Raw genomic sequence first — 19605 nt, 5'->3', positions numbered from 1 at the left:
AGAACGTCGACGCATTTATGGCAGAAAAGAGGCCTTTTGTGGAAACGCGTCAGAAAAGAGGCCGTTTGTGGAAACGCGTCAGCGTTCTCAAATAAAACATGAGAAATTGCATCTGAGCTGGTCTTTTATTTTGGAGTGCCGCTTTTTCCACTTAGTTGGTTTATGAGTCAAGTTAGTTTCAAAGCTGAGCTGCCTCAACCAATCAGAGCTGAGCACCCTGCACTGCCTCAACCAATCAAAGCTGAGCACCCACTGCCTTAACCAATCAAAGCTGAGCACCCACTGCCTCAACCCATTACTGATGATCATTACACGGCTGGGTCAAATGCTTGATTCTGATTGGTCAAACACTGAATTCATCGGTGCGTTATTTCTGGATACTGACCGCTGAACTCGATGTCAGACTGGCAGCCATGTAAACAAATTGGCGTTATAGGAACCCGTTGCGACCGCATGCCCTTCATGCTGACGTCGACCCCAGGCAGGGTTGTATGGTACAACATACAACGATCGTACCATGAGTGATCGTACCTGTGCGAGCATGCTGGGCTGGATCTGTAAGGACTGCGTGGACTGGCTCTGGGGCACTACAGGCACCGAGCTGTCCATCCTCACTGGGAAACTGGAGTTCTTACTGGAGGACTGCAGCCCTGGAGAAAAACCAACACAAAGGCAATTTAGGGATGGAGCTCGATAACAGATACTCAGGAAAAACAAGCTTATGGAGTCCCCGGTATCAATAAGCTTTGGGCTTATCATGACGTCATGTTTAAACAATCAAGACAAGAGGCGATCAAGACATAAATGTAATCATCCATAATGGCACAAACATGTCGGTCTAAAAGTGTATCGATACCTGCCGACAATTAATGGTGAACTTAAATGTAGAATGGTGCCAGCCTTACTTGAGATGCCTTACCGTTTAGCCCTCACCTTGGATGGTGGAGGGCGGGAGGGAGGGAGGGAGGGAGGGCAGACTATGAGACTATTCCCCTCACCTTGGATGGAGGAAGGAGGGCAGACTATGAGACTATTCCCCCCACCTTGGATGGAGGAAGGAGGGCAGACTATGAGACTATTCCCCTCACCTTGGATGGTGGAAGGAGGGCAGACTATGAGACTATTCCCCCCACCTTGGATGGAGGAAGGAGGGCAGACTATGAGACTATTCCCCTCACCTTGGATGGTGGAAGGAGGGCAGACTATGAGACTATTCCCCTCACCTTGGATGGCGGAAGGAGGGCAGACTATGAGACTATTCCCCTCACATCATGAATTATGCAACTGATACAGAACAACTAACGGAGGTTCTACTGGGAACAGAACTCAGAAACCATGAAACCAACTAAGTGGAAAAAGCGGCAGTCCAAAATTAACCCATTCTGGGCGGGAACCCCTTTTGGTGTTTTAAAGCATTATGTTATACTTTAGCTATTGAAAAATAGCAGATCTACAAGTTCATAGCGCTATTTTTGAAAAATCGTGAAAATGTGGCGCAAATCTTTGAATATATATTCTTTCAGAGCCAACGTTTTCAACTCAAATCTTTGCTACTGGGAGGGTCCCTGGAACAACATATTTCCAGATTGGGGTCGGCGGCCAAAAACAGATAATCTTGGGGGTGGAATAGGAATAGTTGACATGGAATAGTTTTGAGAATGACCGACATAGAAACAGAAGACATTTGTAGAATCGTTCCCAGGTCTAAACTATGGGGGGGAATAGAGGGGGAATAGTCTATGAGACTATTCCCCTCACCTTGGATGGCGGAAGGAGGGCAGACTATGAGACTATTCCCCTCACCTTGGATGGAGGAAGGAGGGCAGACTATGAGACTATTCCCCTCACCTTGGATGGAGGAAGGAGGGCAGACTATGAGACTATTCCCCTCACCTTGGATGGAGGAAGGAGGGCAGACTATGAGACTATTCCCCTCACCTTGGATGGAGGAAGGAGGACAGACTATGAGACTATTCCCCTCACCTTGGATGGAGGAAGGAGGGCAGACTATGAGACTATTCCCCTCACCTTGGATGGTGGAAGGAGGACAGACTATGAGCGTCTGCTGGAAGGGCTCCGTCTGAGCACAGAGGCCGGCGGCGCGCGTCTGGATGGGTACGACGCTCTGCTGGGCCAGCCCGGGGATGTTGATGGTGGCCTGCTGGTAGAGCGCCGGCTGGTAGTTGAGCAGAGGCACCGCTCCCCCTGCCGAAGGCACCTGTACAGAGGGACAGACTGGTGGTTAACACCCTGATGAAGGCCCCTGTACAGAGGGACAGACTGGTGGTTAACACCCTGCCGAAGGCACCTGTACAGAGGGACAGACTGGTGGTTAACACCCTGATGAAGGCCCCTGTACAGAGGGACAGACTGGTGGTTAACACCCTGATGAAGGCACCTGTACAGAGGGACAGACTGGTGGTTAACACCCTGATGAAGGCACCTGTACAGAGGGACAGACTGGTGGTTAACACCCTGCCGAAGGCACCTGTACAGAGGGACAGACTGGTGGTTAACACCCTGATGAAGGCACCTGTACAGAGGGACAGACTGGTGGTTAACACCCTGATGAAGGCACCTGTACAGAGGGACAGACTGGAGGTTAACACCCTGATGAAGGCCCCTGTACAGAGGGACAGACTGGTGGTTAACACCCTGATGAAGGCACCTGTACAGAGGGACAGACTGGTGGTTAACACCCTGATGAAGGCACCTGTACAGAGGGACAGACTGGAGGTTAACACCCTGATGAAGGCCCCTGTACAGAGGGACAGACTGGTGGTTAACACCCTGATGAAGGCCCCTGTACAGAGGGACAGACTGGTGGTTAACACCCTGCCGAAGGCACCTGTACAGAGGGACAGACTGGTGGTTAACACCCTGATGAAGGCACCTGTACAGAGGGACAGACTGGTGGTTAACACCCTGATGAAGGCACCTGTACAGAGGGACAGACTGGAGGTTAACACCCTGATGAAGGCCCCTGTACAGAGGGACAGACTGGTGGTTAACACCCTGATGAAGGCCCCTGTACAGAGGGACAGACTGGAGGTTAACACCCTGATGAAGGCACCTGTACAGAGGGACAGACTGGTGGTTAACACCCTGATGAAGGCACCTGTACAGAGGGACAGACTGGTGGTTAACACCCTGCCGAAGGCACCTGTACAGAGGGACAGACTGGTGGTTAACACCCTGATGAAGGCCCCTGTACAGAGGGACAGACTGGTGGTTAACACCATAGACATATATACGTAGACGCCCTTTCCGGCTCTGAGGCGCGTGTCACAATTGAAGGCACAATTTCCCCCGAGATTCCTTGCAAATTATTTGCCTTCAATGAGCAGCTTCCGCGTGCGTAACATAAGTCCCGGAAAAGACGCGTTGTGATTGGCCAGTAGTCACTTGAGTGACAGCGAGAGGAGTGACATGGAGTAGTCGCATGAGTGATGTCACTTGTGCAGCGACGCAGAGTGCCTTCAGCAAATTCCTTCAGCACTTCTAAATAAGAAATGTGCGGTTAGGGTTAGAGAGGTTACCTGGTTGTGCTGGTTGAGCTGGCTGCTGAAGGTGACCGTGAGGTTTCCGGATGCCGCGGCGGCGCTGGGCACAGCGTTGGTGGAGTACAGGGCCTTGCTGCTGTCGTAGGCCGAGCTGCGGCGTTTGCAGATCTCCATGTTCTGGAAGCACGACTTCACACTGAAGGGAGGGAGAGAGGAGAGACATTGTTTCACTGAGAACATACAAATGAGGCTCTATGCATTAATATGCACACACGCCATTTTGGAAATAACTTATATTGGGTGTTACTGATGATACTAACTGCAAAATATCTGTGATCCCCACAGACTTACTGAGAGCTGTACCGTATTAGTAATCCCCACAGACCAGGGGTGGGCAACTGGCGGCCCAGGGGGGGCCCACCTTCGCCCGCAGGTTAATATCAGAATACTGATATAGTATTGATTTCAGCGGTTACAATTCCAACCCCGCTTTAATTACTTCATGACTAGCATTAAATAACTATAGTACTTAATGATTAGTAGTAACATGTTATTGTCTTTGTGTCCAATGTAGTTATGTTAACAGTTCATAAAGTTAACATAACTATAACTAAATGCATTTGAAATTCAATAAAAGAAGTTACTTTTCAACAAAAATCGGGTTTTCAATTCAAATATAGCAAAAATAGCCGATATACAAGCTCAAAACGCGCCGCAGTGCGACGCGTTTTGAGCTTGTAGATCGGCTATTTTTGCTACGACAGTAACATGCACTGTGGCCCTCTGGAGTGACTGTGGAAATATAGTGGCCCTCTCCATGGTCAAAGTTGCCCAGCCGTACCACAGACTGTAACTTACTGAGAGCTGTGTGGGTAGTCCATGAGGTGGCTCATTGTGACAAAGGGGTGACCCAGCGTCTTGGTGGGCGTGATCCTTTTGTCGGCGTCCAATCGCAGCATCCGCTTCAGGAGGTCTATGAACTCGCGCCGGTCGGCCTTCTCGGCCAACATCTCAGTGCCCTCCAGGTGAGACGACAGGTTGACCTGTGGAAGCATGGGTTAAAGGTCATTTAGGTGCCCTCCAGGTGAGACGACAGGTTGACCTGTGGAAGCATGGGTTAAAGGTCATTTAGGTGCCCTCCAGGTGAGACGACAGGTTGACCTGTGGAAGCATGGGTTAAAGGTCATTTAGGTGCCCTCCAGGTGAGACGACAGGTTGACCTGTGGAAGCATGGGTTAATTAACTGTCTCAGTGCCACCTGACGCCTTTGGACGCCTCCCCCTGGTGGCCGAGAGTGCCAATGGCGCCTTTGGACGCCTTTCTTCTTCATATATTCTTTTTTCATCCATATTTTGAAAATTCCTCTAATCTGGTGTGCAGGTGATGACATGCACAATAGCATTTCTTCCACAATAGGAAGAACAGCTAGTCTACCTGCATCATGTCATCCAGACAGTTGAAGATGTACTTCCTGGCTTCCTTGGACTTGATCCCCATCTCCACCTCGTGCTCCGACGGCGTCTGGAACACACAGACAACAGTTATGGTCATCTGGTTTCAGCATTTATCCACAAACCATACATATTTAACCCAACAAATATCTGTACAAAAGGCTAGTATAAATAAAAGTATTCTTTGCCAATACTTTATTTAGCTTTTTTGAGTGGTGCAAACCACTCCAACAACCAGCTTTGTCTGTATCTGTGTATGTGTGTACCTGTACGTGGGGCCACGTACAGATGAGCACGGTTGCTATGGTTAGTGTGTGACGTCACTGCACCACTCAGTTCACACGGGTGTGATATTTTTTTTTAAATCAGACCTGTGTGAAGTGAGGGGCGCTTTTTCATCATGACGTAACATGTCTATTTACTCAGATACATATGACGAATTTTTTTGTGTAGGACAAAAAAAACTATTTGCTCAGACACATGACGTAAATTCTCCATTCATTGTCAATGGGAATTTAGTTTGTGTAAGACGAAAATCTACATCAATAGCTGAATATAGGTAACCTGACTCCGCCAGCTGGGGCAGGAGGGGGGAACCCAGTGTACTCTCTGCTGCCCCATCTGGCGGAGTCAGGTTAGAATATAGGCCCTCAAAAAAAGAATATGACATACATACATACATACATACATACATACATACATACATACATACATACATACATACATACATACATACATACATACATATACATACATACATGTGTGCATAGAGTCCATTTAAAGAAGAGCATCTATGTACCTTGAGTCTCCATAGAGGATAACTAGACAGTATCTATCTATGTACCTTGAGTCTCCATAGAGGATAACTAGACAGTATCTATCTATGTACCTTGAGTCTCCATAGAGGATAACTAGACAGTATCTATCTATGTACCTTGAGTCTCCATTGAGGATAGCTAGACAGAGTATCTATGTACCTTGAGTCTCCATAGATATCCTCTATGTACCTTGAGTCTCCATAGAGGATAGCTCGAGTCAGGGCCTCTGTTGAAGAAGCGGCTGGTCTTGGTTCCAGCACTCAGCAGGTACTCAGCAGGCAGACCCTGGGTCTGGGAGATGTAGCGAATCTGGACACAAACACAACAACAATTAGCAGCCTGTAATAAGATCTGGACACAAACACAACAACAACAATTAGCAGCCTGTATTAAGATGTGAACGGTGGGTCGCACTGGGTGACCAATCACCTTGGAAAACGGCCAAGTGATATCGTGCCATAAAAAGGTTTGCCCACAGCTGCTTTATTAGGCTCCATTTAAACACAATCGGCACTGAGATTTTTCAAAATCGAAGCTCGGGGTGCCCGGAAGATATGGCCTCTTTTACTCTGTAAAGCCCCCCCACCCTTCCGTTCCGGACAAAAAACGCGACATATTTTTGCTTGATTACCTCGCTATCGTTACCATAAAGTCGCTTGATAATCCCTCGCGTTCATATTTTGAACGAGAGGCAGGTCAGAAATGAAGAGCTTAGTATATCCATCTGGTCAAAACCATGGAGAGCTCCCTAGATTAGGAGATACGAGGGATTCTTTCTGCAACGGTAAACTGGGAAGTAAACGGGACCAAGTGCGAAGAGCAAGGAGTATGGTGGCCTTGGAGGCCAACTCCAAAAAAAAAAAAGAAAAACAATTCAGAATATTTTTCTCTCGTTTGATATCCATGAAAATGCGTCCTAGGAACCCGTCGGTTGGATTAGTTATGACGTTCCCACACGTCGTACGGCACTGAATGGGTTAACAGATTTGACCCATTTTATGATTTTAACTTGTTTTACTTGTTTCTAACTTGAATGTACAGCACTTTGAACTACATTTATGTCTGAAGTAAGTAAGTAAGTAAGTTTATGTATGAAGTGTTCTCTATAAATATATATTGTTATTATTAGGCTAGAATTCCTCTCAGGGCAAAGTTGACTTAATTTTTCCCCCATGGAAAATAATAAGAGGCAGCCTGAAAAGCCATGTCTTGATTCGTGTTGATTTCGTCGACCAAAACTAAGACGAAAAATGTTCGTCGACTACCTTTTTCCACTGACGAAAACTAAATGAAAACTAAGCTATGGTGACTAAAACTAAGACTAAATATACTGACAATTTCGTCAACAAATAAAAACTAGACTAAAATGTTAGGAAGGGACTAGTGGACAAGAGATCCACTTTAAGTCATTAGTTGCATGCTGAAGATAGCCGATCTACAATTAGTTGCATGCTGAAAATAGCCGATCTACAAGCCCACAACGCGTCGCAGGGCGACGCGTTGTGGGCTTGTAGATCGGCTATTTTCAGCAAGTGTATAAATAGTCATTACGGCACCATCAAGGCCCACCAAAACACATTTTGTTCGACTAAATCAATTGTAGATTTAGCCGACAAAAACCTTATGATATTTAGTCGACTAAAACTAGACTAACACTAAAACAATCCGGGTGACTAAAATGTGACTAAAACTAAATGAAAACGTTTCAAGAGACCACGACTAAAACTAAATGAAAACGTTTCAAGAGACTACGACTAAAAACTAAAATAGAAATTCGCTGCCAAAAACCACACTGCATGTAGCATGGTTCTACCGACCTGGTCGTACTCGGAGGCTCCGGGGTAGAGAGGCCAGCCCAGGAACAGCTCAGCGATCACACAGCCCAGGGACCACATGTCGATGGCTTCACAGAACGGCAGGCCCAGGATGATCTCTGGAGCCCTGAGAGCAGAAAAGACCCACGATTAAATCTACTGGTACAGGAGAGCAGAAAAGACCCACGATTAAATCTACTGGTACAGGAGATACGATACAACTTTATTGTCAGCTTTCACTGAAATTTGCTTTGCGTCCATGACGTCACCATTCAAGATACAGACAGGACATACACAATACATTACAGGACACAACTCACAGAAGCAGACAGGAACAAGAACAATAGAACATAATCCTCTTGGTTTACAGCCTGTTTTTCTTATATTTCATCATATATTTAATATATGATGATGATGCCATCAATATATCATTGAGGACACACCGATATACAAGCACTCTGAAGACCAGTTTGGGCGGGAACCCCTTTTGCTGTTTTAAGCATTACTTTAGCTATTGAAAAAAAAGCAGATCTACAAGCTCATAGCACGGCACCGAGTGCCGTCTATTGTAATCGTGATGGCCACACACACACACACACACACACACACACACACACACACACACACACACACACACACACACACACACACACACACACACACACACACACACACACACACACACACACACACACACACCCCTCTGGTGGTAGAAACGTGACAAAGCACGCGACTACATAGACGTGTACACACCAGTGTTGATTTCGTCGACTAAAACTAAGACGAAAAATGTTCGTCGACTAGCTTTTTTTTCCACTGACGAAAACTAAATGGAAACTAAATAAATACTAAGCTATGACTAAATATACTGACAATTTCGTCAACAAATAACTAGACTAAATGTTAGGAAGGGACTAGTGGACAAGAGATCCAGCATAAGTAATTTTACAATTAGTTGCATGCTGAAAATAGCTGATCTACAAGCTCACAACGCGTCACAGCGCGACACGTTGTGAAGCTTGTAGATCAGCTATTTTCAGCAAGTGAAAAGTCATTACGACGGCATCAAGGCTCGCCAAAATACATTTTGTTCGACTAAATCAACTGTAGATTTAGTCGACTAAAACTAGACTAACACTAAAACATTCCAGGTGACTAAAATGTGACTAAATGAAAACTATTCAAAACTAAAAATCTAACATTTGCTGCCAGAAACCACACTGGTTCCATACCTGTAGTAGCGGGACTGCAGGTAGGTGGAGCAGACAGCCTTGGACACGTGGCTGGCCGAGCCGAAGTCGATGACCTTCACCCTGTAGGGCTGTCTGAGAGGGTCCACCAGCATGATGTTCTCTGGCTTCAGGTCAGCGTGGATCAGACCCAGACTCTTCAGCTTCATCAGAGCCGTGGCCACCTGGAGGACGACGAGACACAGAGCGGGTTAAACACATTTAGGATCAGACCCAGACTCTTCAGCTTCATCAGAGCCGTGGCCACCTGGAGGACGACGAGACACAGAGCGGGTTGGATTAAGAGCGTCTGCTAAATGCCTAAATTGTAAATTGTAAATAAAAACTAAGCCTTGATGCCTAAAACTGAGACAAAATATATTGACAGTCAATTTCATCAACAAATAAAAACTAGACTAAAATGTCAGAGAGGGACTAGTGGAAAAGAGACCGAGTAGTAGAACTAAAAAGACAAGATGTCCAGGCACCTTGGCTGGTAATCCAGTCTGGCAGTGTTCCGCGGGTTCGACTCCTGATCCAACGGCCTTTAATGCATGTCACCACATCATATATTTTTTTATCTTACTTTTCAGGAAAAGTAACAAATCTACAAGCTCAAAACGTGTCGCTTGTGGATGTGGATCTGCTACTTTTGAATGCGTACATAAACAAAACAACAAAAAGAAAGCGAGTTATACCTGTTGGAGGATGGGTCTGATGTGGCGGAGGGGCAGCGGTTAGTTACCTGTTGGAGGATGGGTCTGATGTGGCGGAGGGGCAGCGGTTAGTTACCTGTTGGAGGATGGGTCTGATGTGGCGGAGGGGCAGCGGTTAGTTACCTGTTGGAGGATGGGTCTGATGTGGCGGAGGGGCAGCGGTTAGTTACCTGTTGGAGGATGGGTCTGATGTGGCGGAGGGGCAGCGGGCTGAACTTGCTGTGCTTCAGGAAGTCGTAGAGGTTCTGCTCCAGCATCTCGAACACCAGACAGGTGTGGCCCTTGTGTTGGAAGCACTCGTAGGAACGCACAAAGTTGTACTCGTCCGCGTTCTCCGCACTCAGCCGGTTCAGGATGCCCACCTGTGTGTGTGTGTGTGTGGGGGGGGGGGGGGGGGGGGAACAAGCCATTAACACTCATTCACGTTCATAAGCCTACACACAAGTAATAAAACCGCTATACAATTATAGCAAGAACAACAAGAAAAACATTTGAGAACTAGCGACTTAATGTAACCCACATAGTAGACATACTAGTAAAGCCCCTCAGTTTTCATTCAAAGCTGCAATCCATACGTTGTTTTTGTTTGTGACAATACAACATTATTTGAACCTATAGGCATGGTAGAAATACAGGGGTTAACCCATTTTGACCTGGGAACGATTCTGCAAATGTCTTCTACATCCTGACAGTTTTCTGAAAAAGTTATGTTTCTATGTCAGTGGTTCTTTGATTTTTCAAAAATAGCAGACCTACAAGCTCGTAGCGCGCCACTCGGTGGCACGCTATGAGCTTGTAGGTCTGCTATTTTTCAATAGCTAAAGCATAACATAATGCTGACACCAAAAGGGGTTCCTGCCCACAAAAGAAACAAGACGGAAAATGATTTTCAGACAAAACCAGATCTGCTATTTGCTGCATGTCTACTCTGCGCAGCAGTGCGCAAGAGTCATGACGCAAACACATCTGTGTGGCCGTGTCGGGTTACATTCAGCAGCGTGTTGTGCATTCTGAGCAGCTGATCCATGTAAATATTATCTGAGTGCGAATGGAAGCTTGGTAGTTTGGACTTTGGAGAGATCTCTTGACTAGTAGCAAGTATATGCTGCGTTTTGATGTCATTCACAGTTCACACCATGGCCATGGCTACATAACCCCCCCGTTATATATATGTTTTGCAGATCCGCATTGATCTCATAAATGGCCCAAATGAAGTCCTCAAGCCGGAAATCCGTCCCCAGGACAGAGAACTTTAAGCCCTGAGAATATAATAAATGCTCTCATTCTGTGGAAAGACACAGCAGTTGGTACAGCCCACCATCAACTAGCTAAGTGTCAGGTATCTAACTAAGGTATCTTAGTTCTCCAATTACTTTAGGGCAGAACTGCAGGTTTCAGCTGTTTCAGAGGTCGGAGGCATAGTTAAGTGTAACCTTATATGTTGCGTTAAAACACACGGCTTAATCTCTTCCTCAAACGAAAACACACTGGTGCTTTAAATGGGTGGTTCTCAACGTGGGGTCGGGGGACCCACAGGGGTCCTCGGGTGGGTTCTGGGGGGGGTCCCCAGCCAAATCAACTAATAGTGTCACATCATTTTTAAACACTTTATACATATTTGCATACGTTGGCAATTAAAAAAATAGCCACAAAGTGACGCGCTGTGAACTTGTACATCTGCTATTTCTGAACGGCGGCCAAATATATATATATTTTGGAGGTCCTCGACATGAAAAGGTTTGAGAACCACTGATGTAGCAACATGCGTTTTCCAGAAAACTGTCAAGATTTAGACGTTTTTTTTTTAAATCGGACTCAGTCTTTATGGGTTTACCCATTGAGACCAGTTTCTACAAATGTCTTCTAAATCAGGGGTTCTCAACCCGTGGGTCGCGACCCCTCGGGGGGGCGCCAAATTATTTTAGGGGGTCCCCAAATTATTTAAAAAATAAAATAAAATAAAATAAGATTTTAATTTTTTTTTAATTTCACGATTTTTCAAAAATAGCAGACCTACAAGCTCGTAGCGCGCCACTCGGTGGCGCGCTACGAGCTTGTAGATCTGCTATTTTTCAATAGCTAAATTGTAGCAGTCAATTTATATTGGGGGTCGAGAGGGGGCGGGGCGGGGGTCCCGAGACATTGCCAAAGCATTTCCGGGGGTCCCCGGCCAAAAACGTTGAGAACCCCTGTTCTAAATCATGAGTTTTCAGAAAAACCTATGTTTCTATGTCAGTGGTGCTCAAATGATTTCATGTCAAGGACCCCAAAAATGATCTGTATTTGGCCGCCGAGCCCCACCAGAAGCAAAGATATGAGTTAAAAAAATGCTTGACGTTAAAGATTTGCACACGTTTTCATGATTTTTCAAAAATAGCAGATCTACAAGCTCGTAGCACGGTTAAAAGATTCTTATCCCATTTAGACCTGAGGATGATTCTACAAATGTCTTCTAAATCATCTCTGAAACCCAATGTTTCTATGTCTGTGTTTCTATGTCTGTGGTTCTCACAGGGTTAAACCCTATGTTTCTATGTCTGTGGTTCTCACAGGGTTAAACCCTATGTTTCTATGTATGTGGTTCTCACAGGGTTAAACCCTATGTTTCTATGTCTGTGGTTCTCACAGGGTTAAACCCTATGTTTCTATGTCTGTGGTTCTCACAGGGTTAAACCCTATGTTTCTATGTCTGTGGTTCTCACAGGGTTAAACCCTATGTTTCTATGTCTGTGGTTCTCACAGGGTTAAACCCTATGTTTCTATGTCTGTGGTTCTCACAGGGTTAAACCCTATGTTTCTATGTCTGTGGTTCTCACAGGGTTAAACCCAATGTTTCGATGTCTGTGTTTCTCACAGGGTTAAACCCAATGTTTCTATATCAGTCGTTCTCAAACATTTTCATGTCAAGGAGCCCCAGAATTATCTGTAATTTGCCGCCGACCCCCATCTGAAAATATGTTGTTCCAGGGACCCCCCCAGAAGCAAAGATTTGAGTTAAAAACGTTCGCTCTGATAGAATATATATTCAAAGATTTTCGCCACATTTTCACGATTTTTCAAAAATAGCAGATCTACAAGCTCGTAGTGCGGCACTCGGTGCCACGCTATGAGCTTGTAGATCTTCTATTTTTCAACAGCTAAAGCATAACATAATGCTTAAAACACCAAAAGGGGTTCCCGCTCAGAATGGGTTATGGTGACACAGATGACATTCCAGGGTTTTTCTTTACGGGGTTAAAATACCTCGATTTGTCCCTGGCGTGCGTACGACGGGTGGTTCTTGAGGATCTTGATGGCCACAATCTCGTTGGTGCCTCGCTTCCAGCACTTGGCCACCTGTCCGAAGGTGCCGCGGCCCAGGAACTCCAGCACCTCGTAGCTGCACGACACCGAGCACAGGATCTCGTGCTGCACCAGCTGGTAGTCGCCCTCGCCGTTGGAGCTGCTGCTCTTGGTGGTGGGTGCCGAGTGGGGCACGGACTGGCCCGTGCCCGCCCCCCCCTCCTCCTCCGCCCCCACCGCCCGTGCGCGTGGAGGAGTAGGGGGCAGCGGGCGCCGACAGCTCCTCCAGGATCTGCACGCTGCCGCACCCGCTGCCCCCTCCGCCGCCGCCTCCGCTGCCGCCGCCCGCATCGCTCGCCACCTCCTCCACCTTCCTCTTCTGCCCGTGCCGATGGTGGTGGTGGTGGTGCCCCCTGGTGGTGCTCGACGACGATGACGTCTCTGCAATTTATGAGTTCACAATTTAGCTGCATTTTGGCAGACGATCTTTAATCCAGAACGATTTACAGTAAGCAAAAACATGAGAAATACATCAAAATAGTCATCGAGAATCATACGTAAGCTAAGAGCCCAACAGTGGAATATCTAAGGTCTTCCACTGCTGGCCTGCTCGCTTTGCCTAAAAAAATGGCAACTAAAAAATACGGGGAAGCAGCTTTTTGCTTCTACGGGCCGACGGCGTGGAACAAACTCCCACTGTACCTTCGACAGGCAGCCTCTGTGGACATTTTTAAAGCTCAGCTCAAGACCCACTTCTACACTCTTGCTTTTAATTGACCTTTTAATTTTTTTCTTATTCATGTCCTCACTGTACTGTACTGCATTATTTTTAATGTTTATGCCTTACTTTTCTTTTTTCTTTCTCCATTGCTCTGTAAAGCACTTTGAGCTGCATTTCATGTCATGAAAGGTGCTATACAAATAAAGTTGTATTATTATTATGAAACTATGCGTATACACTATATAGAGTGCTATGCTACATAAAAGGCTATCTAAGTTACATACATATCTAAGTTACATAGGTCGCTGAGGCCAGGGCACGTGCTACGGTAAGTGTTACGGGCTAAGATGGCTCAGGGGTAGACTAGAGTGGCTGGACGGTAACCGCAAGGTTGCCTGTTCGAACCCGGGCTCAACCCAGAGTTAGTGTCGAAGTGTCCTTGAGCAAGACACTGAACCTCAAATTGCTCCTGATGTGCTGGCACGGTAGTGTGTGTGTGTGTGTGTGTGAATGGGTGAATTGATGCACAATCTATGTAAAGCGCCTTGGATAAAGGCGCTATATAAATGCACCATTTAAGATGGAGTCTGAAGAGGTGTTATAATAATAATAATAATAATAATAATAATGGAGATTAAAATAGGGTGCATTTTGCATCCCAAAACGCAGTTTATAGTTAAGGGACGCAATAAAACAACGACCTCTGCATCCACAGGATGCACTACTGTACTGTTTTTTATTCTAGTTTATTATGCTAGCTTTAGTTATAATAAACATTTATTCTGTTTTCTACATGAATATAACCACATTATAATAATTTTAAAAAAATGGCAAAATATGACTCCTAATGTCGTTGAAGTGGGACTCATCTATAAAAGACCATCCCTGGGACTCATCTATAAAAGACTATCCCTGCATCCCGGGACTCATTACATTGAAAACCTATTTACATCACTGTAATAATAATAATAATAATAACCTTGGTAAGTGGTGTGTTCGCCGACGCGCCTGCTGGACCCTCGGGGGAGGCTGCCCGTGCTGTCGGCGGCGCGCACCACCACCTGGCCCCGGGAGCCCGGCGCCGCGGGCGGGAAGACCAGGGCCGGGGCGAAGGGCGGCACGGCGGCCATGGCGGGCGTGAAGCCGTAGGCCGAGCCACCGCCGCCGTAGGAGTCGCTGGTGGACACGTCCCACACGTTGCTCTCCACCTTCAGCTTCTTCACGCGGCAGAAGGCACTGGACGAGATGGAGGGAGGAGAGAACACCTGCAGCTGCGAGCTCATGATGGCTGCGGGGATGAAAGGAACGGATGGGAGTTAAAGAGAGAGATAGCCAGCACTCCAAACGTCCATTAACGGTACATTTATTGCATATTGTGCAGCAGGTCAATCACAACATGGACGCGGTTCAGCGTAAAGCCTTCCTCAGCGTGTATATAAAATCACACCTGTGTGAACTGAGTGGTGGTAATATAAACCCACAACCCCCCCATTATAGGCTGTAAGACTCGGAACAAAGTGGGACCACAGACACACAGCGACAAGAGAAGAAAGACAGAAAGAAAAATCACACGAGCGCTCCACTTGCCACAGAATACTCTACAGTTCTCTCTGGCTATGATCTAGGCCAGGGGTTCCCATACTTTGTTACGTCAAGGACCCCCAAATTGACACTAATTAAACCGCGGACCCCCCCCCCCCCCCATTTAATGGCATTTCTATCTCTGAGACCCCAATTTGTATTGTACAACATCAATGTTAATTTAACTCTGAAAGTGTACAAAATGGAACCAAATTTCGTTCCATTTGTACACTCAAGAGTTACAAACCCATATTAAGGGCCCACTTGGTTACAAACTATCACTATCAACTGCCTCAAGGACCCCTGGGGGTCCCCGGACCCCACTTTGAGAACCACTGATCGAGGCTTATCCCCCCCGGCCCTCAGTGTATTTACACACAGTACAGTAGATACAAAACCCCATTATTCAGGCACATTTTTGCCACCTAATTTCCCCATTAGGCCCACCCTATGCAACACCATCACACAGGGACGAGAGAGAGAGGGGGGAGAGAGACACAGACCCTATGCAACACCATCATACAGGGACGAGAGAGAGAGGGGGGAGAGAGACACAGACCCTATGCAACACCATCATACAGGGACGAGAGAGAGAGGGGGGAGAGAGACACAGACCCTATGCAACACCATCATACAGGGACGAGAGAGAGAGGGGGGAGAGAGACACAGACCCTATGCAACACCATCATACAGGGACGAGAGAGAGAGGGGGGAGAGAGACACAGACCCTATGCAACACCATCATACAGGGACGAGAGAGAGAGGGGGGAGAGAGACACAGACCCTATGCAACACCATCATACAGGGACGAGAGAGAGAGGGGGGAGAGAGACACAGACCCTATGCAACACCATCATACAGGGACGAGAGAGAGGGACGAGAGAGACACAGACAGAAGACTTGTGTTTACATCAACACACACTGTCTACAAGCGACGCCCGCCACTCCTCCCCTCCCCTCATACACACACAGCACCACCTCCAGCACGACAGGTTACTCCCGACAGCGAGGTGCAAATATGCATGAGTCTGTTTGTTTAAATTAGCCCCCCCCCCCCCCCCCCCCCCAATCGCCACTGGAGTCAACAAACTGTTACTAGTACTACACAGATGCCGCTGCATAGCATCAGTGATCGGCCATCCTGCTGACTGACAACCCCCGAGTCTGACAATCCCAAACAATTACTTACGAGCTGTATTTATACCGGCCATATGACTCTCACAGCACCGCGTCATTTAGTGCACAGACTAAACAAACATTAAAGTCCACTCCATAGACTCGGCTGGCAAACGGTTTATGTTGAAAGAGCGCTAAACAAACATTAAAAGTCCATAGACTTGCTGCTGCCACATGACGTAAAGCCATGCCTTGGCGGGGCTAGTGCCCCCTCAAAAAAATAAATCACACCCGTGCGAAGTGAGTGGGCGCTCTTATCATCATACATCATCTCATTCCGCCGGCCAATCACAATTTGCGTCCTCACCTTCGTCATCAAAGTTTATGTTACACGATGCTTGTGTTGGTAACAGGTACGGTACAGGTAACGGGTACGGTCGCCCCACTTCCATCTCACCCCAGCTTTTTTCCGTCAACCTCACGCCGACAGCTTGGTGCGGCGGTTCTTGTATTCTTTATTTTGTCTTACTGAGAATAAGGTTAGAAATAAGTTCAGGGTAAGGCATAGTTTTACTGGGGTTAAGTTTAGGAATAGGGTTAGGTTTAGGCATATTTTTACTGAGGTTATGGTTAGGAATAAGGTTAGGTTTAACCGTTTGAGCATCATTTACTTAGATGACTTGCTGTTCCACCGGCTGTACGCCCGGGGCGAGTTGGTAAAGGGGCGAGTTGGTAAAGGGGTGAGTTGTTTGGTATTCCTTGTGTTTACATAAACACTCAAATTGTCCATTCATTGTCAATGGCATTTAATGTTTGTGTTGGGACAAAATTTGGGTTACACACACCAAAAACTGGACATAGGATCACCCCTCAAAAATACATTCTTTACAAGCATGAGGTCAGTCCGAGGTCAGTCCGCTGCCCCCCCAGGGGCTACACAGAAGTGTAGCGCCCAGGATTACATTAGATCACACACACACACACACACACACACACACACACACACACACACACACACACACACACAATCCAGAGCAATTTACAATAAGCAAGAACAAAAAGCATGGCAATACATCACATACATAAAAGTAGTTATCATGAAACATGCATAAGCTACGAACGTAACAGTGGAATATCTAGATAATGAAACTATACATATATACACACACACACTTTCAGCATATCCGCTCTAGAGCGGATCTGCAAGCTGCAAAGCAAATTGATCCTGCTACTAGCCTTCACAAGACATAACTCAAGATACGATATGGACCCTAGAGAGAGAGAGGGTAGGGACCACCAATGTCCATGGCACGAGCAACACGACCCGACCCCCGACCACAGCACACACATCAAGGTTCCAGGCAGCTCGAGCTACCATGGAGATCACTTCATGATCACAGGGGATAATGTTACATGGTGACCTAGTAAGCTTAGTTTCCTAGTGTAGGCTACTAAAACAGACTGGGCTCGGTGGGGGGAATCATGGGCTCTCTTTGGCCTGGCTGGCTGGAGATGTGTTGTCGGGGGACTAAAAACAAGCCATGTTCTATAAAACAGGCATTACTCTATAATTAAAACAAGCAATGGTGTAGATGTATAGAAAACAAAGCAAAGGAACACCATTAGCCATCCAAAAACGTACCAACAACCAGGGCAGTTTTCTGTGCTAAAAGAAAAAGGCTGGGCTCTAGTCGATGGGGAAATGGGCTTTGGCCTGGAGATTTGTTGGGACTAAAATAAAACCTGATCTTTTATAATAAACAACTCTATTAAACAACGATGCAGAAAACAAAACCAACATCTAATGTCTCGTCCAAAACATATATATATAGTACCGTCTGATTGTTTTTAAAAGCCCGTGTTTTGACATGTTACGTCACACCGACTTAATCTGGTATTCACCACCAACTGTAAAAGCAAAGCTTTCAGTTTCAGCAATGATCATTTTGTCGACTGACTAATGCAATCTGTAACAGTCTAGTACCCATCTACAACACTTTACTTACTGACAATATAAAATGCAGTTAAATCCTAAACCGTTCTACATAACCCACAGACATGGAAAAATACAGGAATCGACATCCACCACCACCATCCATTGCTAACGACCGGGGCTAACAACGGCCCCAAAAAAACACCGAAATGTTACAGACAAGACAAGTTATTTCTTCAACCACAGTCAATTCATCCCAACAACAAACAAACAAGCTAAAATATCCACTGTTTGTTTGATTTGTATACTCTCGTAATGTTATTTGATCGATTCTGACAAGCTTGGAAAAATGTCAGACAAGACAGAAACAGAATCGATAAAAATACATCTAACAGAGTCTAAATCTTTAGGCTAATATTAAATTCCCAGCCCAACAACTTCATCATCAAACCAAAGAAATGACAAATGACATTACATACCGGGGTTGGTTGTGTTGTGTTGTGCTGCTGTAGCGTCGAAATAAATGTCGTTGATGTTGTAACGACACAGGTTTAAATCCCCCAGTATACTGCAGCACAGTGGAGAGGCTAGCAGTTAGCAACTTAGCAGCTATTCGTTAGCCACAGTTAGCTTAGCTAATAGCTAGGCCTGCATTGTCTGACTGCTGCTGCCTGCTAGCTGCACACACACACACACACACACACACAGCGCGAGCCTTATTCTCTACGCATTCATAGTTCTCCTTTCAACGTCTCCTGAGAGCCACACGGAGGAGGAAGACATCCGTGACACTAGGAAGGATGTCTCAAAGAAGAAGAGTAGTGTGTTGTGGTGTTTTCGAGGAACGTAGAACGGCGGTTATGTTGTGTCCGTAAAATGGACTTGTTCTTTCGGTGGAGAGGAATCCACTTCTCGCCGGAATACTCCAACCAACCACGTCCCTTATCAGCTGAACTGCGAAACCAACCCACGGCATTTCCGGCAATTTACCGTAATTGCCGTGCCGTTTCCTATGGGTTACCGTAATACCCTATGGCAGTGGTCTCTCTTTTCAACCCTTTCCTTAAAGATGGAGTGCCACAGTTTTTGTATTTTTCCATGCCAGTTTTTCATGTGTCTATGAGGTGACAGTACTTCATTAGACACCCTGAAGTCGTTTTTGTGTGCAATGGTGTATAACTTTGTATTTAGGGTTTCTTCCTGGAGAACCCTTGACAGTCAAATGGGCCAATGAAATAAACAGTAATTCAATTATTTATTTAAATGTCATCAAAATGGTCTGAATCAAATGGTTTGATGACATTTAGCCTCTCTCAGACCCAAAAACTAAAGAATATTGTGTTATCGTTGGATAAGATTTTGTCCACAACAATTCCATTCTGTATTGATGTTGGTACCGCAAACGTTGATCAAAATATAACAATTATTCTACAACATACTC

General features: G+C 46.0%; 1 protein-coding gene across 1 annotated transcript in view; it reads right to left on the bottom strand.

Moving 5' to 3' along the window:
- The window catches only part of LOC306928248 (homeodomain-interacting protein kinase 1-like), a 33937-nt gene extending 14773 nt beyond the window's left edge, over positions 1 to 19164 (bottom strand). Inside the window, 14 exon segments of the mRNA XM_079508216.1 lie at positions 532 to 650; positions 2029 to 2218; positions 3540 to 3699; positions 4362 to 4546; positions 4938 to 5024; positions 5962 to 6081; positions 7590 to 7713; positions 8819 to 9000; positions 9702 to 9893; positions 12775 to 13023; positions 13025 to 13254; positions 14514 to 14822; positions 16599 to 16759; positions 18644 to 19164. Of these exon segments, the coding sequence (XP_079364342.1) occupies positions 532 to 650; positions 2029 to 2218; positions 3540 to 3699; positions 4362 to 4546; positions 4938 to 5024; positions 5962 to 6081; positions 7590 to 7713; positions 8819 to 9000; positions 9702 to 9893; positions 12775 to 13023; positions 13025 to 13254; positions 14514 to 14822; positions 16599 to 16683 (2232 nt within the window). The 5' untranslated portion in view covers positions 16684 to 16759; positions 18644 to 19164.
- Between the last annotated feature and the right edge of the window lie 441 nt (positions 19165 to 19605).

The sequence above is a fragment of the Electrona antarctica genome, assembly GCF_951216825.1.
Source record: "Electrona antarctica genome assembly, chromosome: 8".
Lineage (NCBI taxonomy): Eukaryota > Metazoa > Chordata > Actinopteri > Myctophiformes > Myctophidae > Electrona > Electrona antarctica.
The sequence above is the reverse complement of the archived record's forward strand: the minus strand, read 5'-3'. Positions and strand labels throughout refer to the sequence as shown.